Source organism: Otolemur garnettii, unplaced genomic scaffold, assembly GCF_000181295.1.
Source record: "Otolemur garnettii isolate 467f Iridium unplaced genomic scaffold, OtoGar3 scaffold00047, whole genome shotgun sequence".
In the NCBI taxonomy this organism is placed as follows: domain Eukaryota; kingdom Metazoa; phylum Chordata; class Mammalia; order Primates; family Galagidae; genus Otolemur; species Otolemur garnettii.
This window is the reverse complement of record NW_003852442.1, coordinates 1120856-1130192: the sequence shown is the minus strand read 5'-3', so window position 1 is coordinate 1130192 and position 9337 is coordinate 1120856. Positions and strand designations below refer to the sequence as shown.

The 9337-nt window shown below is 53.7% G+C and overlaps 1 protein-coding gene across 1 annotated transcript in view; it reads left to right on the top strand.

The window, feature by feature from the left end:
- ADAD2 (adenosine deaminase domain containing 2) overlaps positions 1-3511 on the top strand; it is a 5076-nt gene extending 1565 nt beyond the window's left edge. Inside the window, exons 2-10 of the mRNA XM_012806098.1 lie at positions 960-1100; positions 1452-1499; positions 1587-1712; positions 1801-1951; positions 2036-2203; positions 2303-2532; positions 2628-2868; positions 3117-3237; positions 3407-3511. Coding sequence (XP_012661552.1) covers positions 960-1100; positions 1452-1499; positions 1587-1712; positions 1801-1951; positions 2036-2203; positions 2303-2532; positions 2628-2868; positions 3117-3237; positions 3407-3511 — 1331 coding nt within the window. The remainder of the gene's footprint in view (positions 1-959; positions 1101-1451; positions 1500-1586; positions 1713-1800; positions 1952-2035; positions 2204-2302; positions 2533-2627; positions 2869-3116; positions 3238-3406) is intronic.
- The last annotated feature ends 5826 nt before the right edge of the window (positions 3512-9337 follow it).

Sequence of the window (9337 nt, the reverse complement as noted above, 5' to 3'; positions counted from 1 at the left end):
TTGGTTTGTAGATGTCCTTGAACTTGGGTTAGCCCATTTCTGCGGGACTGGCTCAGGCTCTGTGTTACAGGGTGATGTCCAGTCGTGATCTGCTTGTCCTTTGCCAGAGTTAACTGTGAGGGATTGATTAGGCTTCTGCCAGGTGTCTTCACTTTCTGCTTTGTGCTTCATAAGTCATTCGAGGGGAGACATTTGGAGATCTGTAAATAGCCTGTCCCCATGTCACGTGATTTCAGGGCATCAGTCACCTGTTGATGCTTCTCCCAGATTCAGTTCTTGCTGTGACAGCTGCTGCATGGTGGCTTCTAATGCCAACAGTGCTTCTGCCTCTATCTAAAGTTGTTGGGTTTGATGCCCTTTTAAGGTAGATGAAACTCAGTGCTAGTGAGGAAGGCTGAAATAGGTTCCTTTCTTAAAAGGAAATCTTTTTGAGAATTTAGCAGCAAGTACTTGGGACTTAAATAATAAGTTTGTACCGTTTGGCCAAGAAATCCCAGTTGTAAGATTTTTATCTGTCTCTGTGTTACAAATCACACCTGATATTATTTGATAGAAAAAAAAATCTTCAAATATAAAGTGATGGTGCCAGGCAGGATGCTGTACAGTGTGCTCAGGGCCCTCATCCTGAGACTAGGGTAGCATGGGCACTGGCGGTGGACCTGGATTTGGGTCTTGTCACTGCCTTTGGCAAGCTGCCTACCCTTTGTGCCACAGCTGTAGAAATGGAGTCATTCATACTTGTTTCGGAAGAGGTGTGCCTGGTGTGGTTGGAGTCCTTGGTTAAGGAGGGCAGTTAGGGTTGTTATTCTTGTCCTTGATGTCAGGTGGAAATGTAAGTGAGAGCTTCTGTGGCTCTGGCGGGGGAGGGGGATAGGTGTGAAACCCTCCTCCTAAAAAGGGCTCACACAGGGCTGAAGGCCAGGGGACTCGCCTGTCATCCCCTTCTTCCCCAGGTCCAGGTCCCTGCTCCACCTTCTCTGTGTATGTGGAGCTGGATGGGGTGGTCTGCCCCACATGCACCTCAGATTGCAAGACAGATGCCAAACAGCAGGCAGCTCTGTCTGCCCTCTGCTACATCCGCAGTCAGCTGGAGAGCACAAGTGACAGCCAGCCAAGTAACCCTGCCCTAGGTGAGCACAAGAGGCCTGAGACTGTAGTCCTACCCTGAGGCTGCTCTGTGTGTACATGTATGTTGGGGGTAGGTTGTGGCACATTCCATCTGAGCTTCAGGATCTATCTACGGGGATCTGGGAAGGGGGACATGTGGCAAACCCTGCTCTCATGTCCTTGAAGTCCTGCCCACACTGGACAGGAACAGCTAAAGGAGCAGCTCATGGAGCTTTCCCTTTCTGGAGGATGAAAACATCCCCTCCCTCTCCCTTGGGTTCTTGAAGGATGGGAGGGCAGACCCCAGAGCTCATGGCAATTGCCCTCTCCCCTTCCCCTTACAGATGCTCCCAAGACTCCCAGTGAGCCTCCACTTGCCTCCCTGAGTGTAGGTAGGTGGCTCTTGTTGACCCAGATTCTGGTGTCGGGGGAAGGCATCATCTGTGAGATCCCACCTGCACCCTCTTGCCCCTGCATAGAGAACATCCTGACCCATGAGCAGCGCTGTGCGGCTGTGGTTAGTGCCGGCTTTGACTGCTTGTTGGATGAGAACTCTCCGTACCGGGCCTGCAAGGGGACTGTGGCTGCAGTCATCCTGGAAAGGGGTAGGGATTGCCCCAGCCCCCCTCCCCTTGGAAGGTCTCCATTGGGCCCCTTGCCTGAGGCTCGGCCTCTCTGCCTGTCCCTGCACAGAGATCCCAGGTGCCAGGGGCTACTCCAAGGAGATCTATGAGCTGGTGGCACTGGGCACGGGCAACAGCTGCTGTGCCGGCTGGCTGGAGTTCTCGGGCCGGCAGCTCCATGACTGCCATGCGCTGGTGGTTGCCCGCCGTGCTCTGTTGAGGTGAGTGGCAGGTTGGGTTGGTATTCTGCTGCAGCTCCTTTCAGCACACGGTGGCCCCAACTGTCCTTTACCTGTCACTTCCAGGTTCTTGTACCGGCAGCTCCTACTGGCCATTAAGGGAGGCCCCAAGGGCCAGGAGCGGTCTGTGCTGGCCCCCCAGCCTGGGCCTGGGCCTCCCTTTGCCCTCAAGCCCCGAATCTTCCTGCACCTCTATGTCAGCAACACCCCCAAGGGAGCAGCCCACGACATCTAGTATGTGGCCCCTGGGCTCCCTTGGTTGGGCTGCTGGACGGGGCTGGGGGTCAGAAGAGCACTCTGACTCTGGTGTTCTTGTCCCCCCTATCTTGGCAGCCTGCCCTCAGCTTCGGAAGGCAGCCTCTCCCATGGCACACCCTTCCGCCTGCAGGCGCACATTGGTGGGCAGCTGAAGCCTGTGTGCTATGTGGCCCCTGCGCTCCATGACACCCATGTAGGTTGCCTCTCGGCCAGTGACAAGCTGGCACGCTGGGTCGTGCTGGGGCTGGGTGGTGCCCTGCTGGCCCACTTCCTGCCGCCACTCTACAGCACCAGCCTCGTCCTGGGTGAGGCTCTATCTAGTGTGGGTCAATGGTGGGCTCTGGGTGGGCTAGGAGAGTGTGGAGGTGACTCAGTTTGTCCTGTGCCTTCTGCCCCACAGCTGATCCCTGCCATGACCCCTCGACACTGAGCAGGGCCATCCATAGCCGGCCCAGCCTGGATGGGGCCTTGGGGCCAGTCCTGCCCCCTCCCTATGTCCGCACCACTCTGCACCTGTTCACAGGGCCCCCAGTGGCCCCCTCTGAGCCCACCAACAGCTGCCATGGACTGAGCCTCAACTGGAGTCTGGGGGACCCTGATATTGAGGTCGTGGATGTGGCCACTGGGCGTGTGAAGGCCGAGTGAGAAGGGCCCCTGGGGCTGGGAAAAGGGGGCCCCATCTCCCTGCAGTAGGATCAGAGCACATGAGAGAGTTGTCGCCCCTGGTTCCAACCCTGGCTCAGCCACTTGGCAGCTCTGCCTGCCCTGTGACTCTGCACGTGGTCACAGTCACGGTCATGGCAGGAGAGGAGATGGTATGAGGGCATGGGGTGGCCCTGCTGGGCCCTTCACTCCCCTCTGTCCTCCATGGCATCTTCTGTTTACCCAGCACCACCCTCGGGCCTCCTTCCCGTCTCTGTAAGGCTGCCTTCCTCAGGGCCTTTCGCCAGGCTGCCGGAGCCCTGGGGAAGCCCCACCTCCTGGCCTTGAAGACCTATGAGGCTGCCAAGGTCAGTCCCTTCTTCTCCAGCTCTCTACCTCTGGATTCTCCTGTACCCTGTGCCTGCTAGTACCCACCCTCCTTTATCCCCACCCCACCCCTTGACATGACCCACCCTCCTTTACCCCCACCCCATCCCTTGTTGTATCTCTCACCCTACTTCCTGTCTCCTGCCCCAGGCTGGGCCCTACCAGGAGGCTCGCCGACGGCTGTCTCTCCTCCTGGACCAGCAGGGCCTGGGGGCTTGGCCCTCGAAGCCACTGCTGGGCAAGTTCAGAAACTGAGGTGGACCTGCAGGAGCTGGCTTGGGAGCTGAGCTGGACTGTGGGGGCATGTCTTTTCCTGGGGGGTGGGGAGGGCAGAGCACAGGTGTGGGCAGGGTGGGACTGGGCTTGGCGGGAGGGGCCTGAAATGGTTGGGGGCTGCTGCACATGTGGGCTTGAATAAAGAAGTGTTTCTGGGCCTGCTGTGTGTAGATGGCTCTGTGTGTGTTGAGGGTAGGAGCCCTTTGGGAGGTGAGCCATTCACACCTACTTTGGAAGCCCTGTGATCACTGGGCTCTCACCTGGATCCTTTCCTTGAAAAACTGCTAAATTGTAGCCTCACCCCCTTTCACGGGCATGGGAGCAGGGTGGGGATTGGAGGTGACTCCCCCTGGTTCCTGCCATCCAGCCAACGTGCAGCGCCAGCATGCTTGCCCTGAGCCTATCCAGGCTGCTCTGACTTGGGGGAGCAGCAGGGAGCTACCATCTCAGTCCCTTTCCTCTGGGGTGGTACAGAGAGCCCATAGGGCAATTGGGTCCTCTGTGGACCTTGGATGGGGAGGGAAGATAGTGAGCACGACAAATGTGTGTCCAGACGTCTACACATCTGGAGCCCGCCGCTCTGGCACTTCTGTCAAGCAGGAACACAACAGCCTAGACACCCAGGGACCTGGGCCAGGGGTGGTTGAGGAGTCCTGTGACTCCCAGCCTATGACTGAGGCGCCCTCCACCCCAGCAGCTCCAGGGTTCAGAACCATAGGCCGTGACTCAGATGGGCTTGCTGGTGCTGTCAAGGGTGGTGTGATGGGCTGAAGGATATCAGGTGACACTGCTTCTGGTGTGTCTGCGAGAGATGAGCATCCGATCAGTGGGCTAAGTAGAGGAGCTGTCCTCCCCAAGATGGGCAGGCACCATCCCTTCATTGAGGATACAGAAAGAACAAAGAACAAAAAGGCAGAGAAGGGGGAATCTCTCTCCTCTTGCCCTGGGACCTCAGCATTCTGGTTCTCTGACCTTCACACTCTGACCAGAACTTACACCACCAGTTCTCTCCAGTTCTGGGCCTTCATATTGCCCAGGAGCCACACCACCAGCCCTCTCGCGCCCCTAGCATCAGCAGATCGTGGGACTCTTCAGCCTTGTCACTGAGCGAGCCAGCCCTCATAATAAATCTGTCTGGATGTGTCCTGTTGGTTCTGTTTCCCTGGAGAACCCTGACCTGTACAGATAGCCTCCTCCAAAGCTGTCATCCAGGGCCAGTGCTGATGCTGAAGCCGTGAGACTGGGTTGCCTCCCTCCAACCTGTCTCTGCTACTGGGTGTGTGGCTGCAGCCAGCCATTTAACCTCTGTGCCCACAGTCCATTCATCTACAGAAATATCCAGATCTGTTCTTGCCCAGCCTGCCCTTCTGCAGGCCACTTGCTCTCCCTTTCCCACAGTGACAATGACCTGGGAAATCCAAGGGAGGTGGGAACAGAGGAAACGCACAGCTGGTGGCAGAGGCCATAGCAGCCCTCACAGAAGCTTCACAGGCTGCTGTATTTGAACCTGCCACCAGTCTGCAGGATAGATGCCATCTTTGCCCAGGGTCAGGAGGTGAGGTGGGGTGGGTAGCGTCCAGGCCAGCACATGGCACCAGCCTGACTCCCAACCTCCTCTGTGTCAGGCACCACCCAGGGCTGCGGCAGGATTTCCTTCTGTGAGCTTGGACGAAACTCTCAACCTCTCTGAGCCCCAATTTGCTCTTTATACTACAAGGACTGGGCAATACCGTTCCTGAAGTTCCCTCCTCACTTTGAGTCAGGAGGATGCCCTGTGCCATTAAGACAAAGAGCTGCCTGCTGGAGGCTTTGGGAGAGAGTCGGGGAGCTGGGACGGCAGGGTGGGGAAATGGCTAGAAGGAGCCCAGGAGGGGAGAGTCCAGACAGGAGGCCCTGCAAAGGCCAGAGAGGTGGGTCAGGAGGGTGCGCGCGTGGAGGACAGAGGCCAGCCTCTTGCTGGAGGAGGGAGTCTGAACCAGTAGGGCAGGTCTCCAAAGCCAGGTAAGCACCGATCTCTTATTTAACTGAGAAAACAAATAGGTTACTTACCTTTTGTTTTGTTTTTTAAAAAGTCCTCAGGTCAACCTTGAAGTAATTATTTCTTTTTTTCCCTCAGGGATGGAGAGGGCTTTTAAAACACCCACACCTATTAATTAGCCCATTTATTACACATTGTTTCCCCTGCAAGATCATTTAAATTGATTTACTTCCTTATACTGCAATGGTGACCATAATCAGATCTAGAAATATGGCAGCTGTTTCAAATTTCAGTCTTATGCCGAGAGCCTTCCGGTGTTCATCAATCACATAATCACTGGGTAAACAAGTTATTCAAAACGGCGCTAACTCCACTGTGTTCTGCCAAATAAGTAGTATTTGTCCCCGCATTTCATAAATCTGCCTGTCCAAGCCTTTCCTCCCAAGACAGTCTTTTCATTATACAATAGGACCTTGGTTCCTTTGACTCAGCTTATTTATTATTGAGGGTGATGATGAGCGCTAACTCTTGGAACGGAGAGTCTGTTAATGTCATCTTGGCCTAATCCCTGCTGGGTGCAGCTTTGCCAACCGCACCATACTCAAATGGGGAGGTGACGTAATCCCCCTTGGCACAACTCACAGCTGCTTCCTCTGATGCCTTCCCCATCACCCCACCCTCCCTCTCTGTAGCCCTGGGCCCTGGGGACCTTCTGGACCCTGGTGTCCTTTGCACCCAAGGTGTCTCTGTGTGGCCTCTACCACTCCCAGGGCAGAGTGCTCTGAGTGGAAGCATGGACCCGGGAGACCGCAGGTCTGCCTTTCTGATCCTCGGTTCTCCCACCTGCCAAGTGAGGGTCAGTCACAAACGTGTAGTGTGCAGGGCTATGGGAGCATGAAGTGTGAGTGTGCCTGGCACTGTCCCTGGCTCTGGCAGGGTGTCATCAGGGCTGTCTGCTGTGGGCTCAGGCTGGGGTGTTGTTGTTCATTTCTGTCCAACCCTTCTTGTGAGGTCTCTCACGTGGAAGGTGCCTGACAAGCAGGCACTGAGTAGAAAATTAATGAATTGTAGGATCTGTTTGCAGGAGTGGGTTAGAGAGAGACTAGAAATTCTGCCCTGAAATATGACGTCGGAAGACATTTTGAAAAGTTCCATGGTGCGGTGAGCCCCTTCTCTCTGCTCTGGAGAAGTCAACAAAGACCCAAAGAAGAGGCCCTTGTTGTCACCCCGCTCCACAGTTTGGGTGAAATTATTGTTTAAAAAACAAAATATGACTGGGCAGTGCCCAAAATGTAAATGATGAGGGGTGGCACCTGTGGCTCAAGGAGTGGGGCGCTGGCCCCATATACCGGCAGTGGCGGGGGCCAAAAACGCCCCCGCCCAAAAATGACAAAAAAAAAAAAAAAAATAAAAAAAAAAAAAAAAAAAAAAAAAAATATATATATATATATATATATGGCTTTAAAATAAGAAAATCCATTTTTTCATGCAGAAGAATGAAGATGCACAAAATTCGCTAAAAATGGGTCACAGACTTAAGGTAAAAGTTAAAACTACAAAACTCTTAGAAGAAAATACAGCAGTGAAGCTTTATGATCCTGAGTTAGGCACAGTCTTCTTAGATACGGCACCAAAAGCGTAATCACAAAAGAAAACATAAAAAAGTTAGAACATTTTTGAAATTGAAAACCCTTGTGCTTAAAAGCAAACCATCAACAAAGTGAAAATACAACTCACAGGATGGGAGAGTATACTTTGGCAAATCATGTCGGATACAGGATTTATATCTATGATTCGTAAAGCGCTCTTACAACCCAGTAAGAACAAGACAACCTAGACAGTTCTCAGGCCGAGGATCTGAACAGACATTCTCTGAAGAAGCCATGCAATGGCCAAGAGGCACATGCAGAGAGGCTCAACATCGCTAGGGACACGCAGATCAAAACCTTGATGCAGTGTCACTGAACTCCACCTGGATTTTTAGTTATAAAAGCTAGTAATTCTTTTGCTTGTTCATTTATTTGCTTCATGACGTCTGAGTAGTATTTATTGAACTTGGAAATAAATCATTCCTGACTGATATTAATGGGTGAATTTTAGGAAGTGCTTAGAGCTATGACCACTGGGATATTGGAATGGGAGGGAGTCTGGTGTGAGAGTGAAGCTTACTTTTGTGCAACAAACCCTTGGCATGCCCCCCTGTGTAGACTGTCCGCCAGAGTCTCCCCAGGGGCTTGAACTCCAGTTGCCCAGGGGGTTAGGCTGCCTTTCCTCCCCTGTCTCACTTCTCTCTCCCTACTTGTGTGTCCTGGCATCATCGTCAAGCAAAATTCCAGCACTCAAATCCCCACCCCAGAGGCTGCCTTTGAGGGCACCTGAAGATCTGGGAGATCCGAGATGTACCTCCTGGGTACCTTGTCTAAACCTGGCAACCAGCGTGTCCCATGCACGGCCCCTCAGCTTCCTTCCTCCCAAGGACTTGTCTCAGCTATGTTTGCCTCGTTTATCGCTGTCCTTGTGTATCGGTGTTGTGCCCTCCCACGTCCTTCCAGACCTCCACTCCATCCACACAGGCATCTGTCTTGCTTACCATGAGTCTCCGTGATGCTAGAACATTAGGCCTAGGGCAGGTACCTAAGAAATGAGCTCCAGAAACCAACCATTTGCCCCCACCCAACTTCTGACTCCCATCTTGGTGGTGGCGTTGGGTGGGTGACCCCTGGCCCTTGCCACTTCCTTTCCAGGGGGATCCTCCCACACCCTCACAGTCAATCCCTGTAGGCTTCGGGCGGGAACCTGCCCCAGTACACCAGAGAAACCATAGCATCACTTCTCAATATTGTTTAATATTTCTCTTGGAGCTGCACGGGGGTGGGGGAGCCCTGCAAGCTTAGTTAGGAAGGTGCAAGGTGAAACTGCTGAACTTCCTAGAGGGAATCTTATTTCAGGCTATTCCTTGGCCAAATACAATGGAAGCCTTTGGAAGCAGCGAGATTGGCTAATTTTAGCTCCGGGAGTTCAAATACATTCTGAGTCACATCACAGGGAGCCCAGCCCTCCCCTTGGCTTTGTTCTTCTTATGGCAAAGGTGAGTTCTGAAAGTCACACCGCAGCTGAGCAGCTGACGCCGTGAGTCTCCACGTGTCATCCGGAAGTAGGTGCCTCGGAGGCAGAGCCAGGCTCAGAACAGACAGCTCTGGATCACAAGGAAGCCCCACACCTTTCCTTTGTTTTATTTTTAACTGGCATTGTGCTCCTGGCAGTGTCCCTTGGTTAGACATCAAACACAGATGTCAACACTGGACAGAGCTGGTGCTGGGCAGGGGTGGAGGGCACAGCGACTGGGAGAGCTGGCTCTAGGTTGGGGGTCCAGAGCCTGGGCTTGGTCCCGACCTGGCTGCACCTGGCTGTGTGGCCCCTCCCTGGGCCTTCACTCTCATACCTGTAAACTGGGCAGGATGGAGCTGGTGACCATCATGATCCTTTTAGTTCTAAGAATCTGTGAAGCAGGCCATGCCCTGAGCTGGCCAGGTGGAGAGAGATGATGTGCTTGGAGCCTTGGGGATATCTGTGAGGGAGGCATACTTTTCTACTCACAGAGCTGTCCTGGGTGGCTGCGTGTGCCCCGTCTGCCAGCACATCCCACATGCCTGCCAGGATGGAGACATGCAGGGTGATAATTTTGCTTTTTACTTACATAGCCTTAGGCCAGTTCAGCACTCCTCTGACAGCGTTTCCTGGGGTCACCTTCCTAACCAGGGACTCGGAGGATATGGCACCCCAGAAATGAGGGCCTGAGAGGGACACAGCCTCACTTACGTAACCTT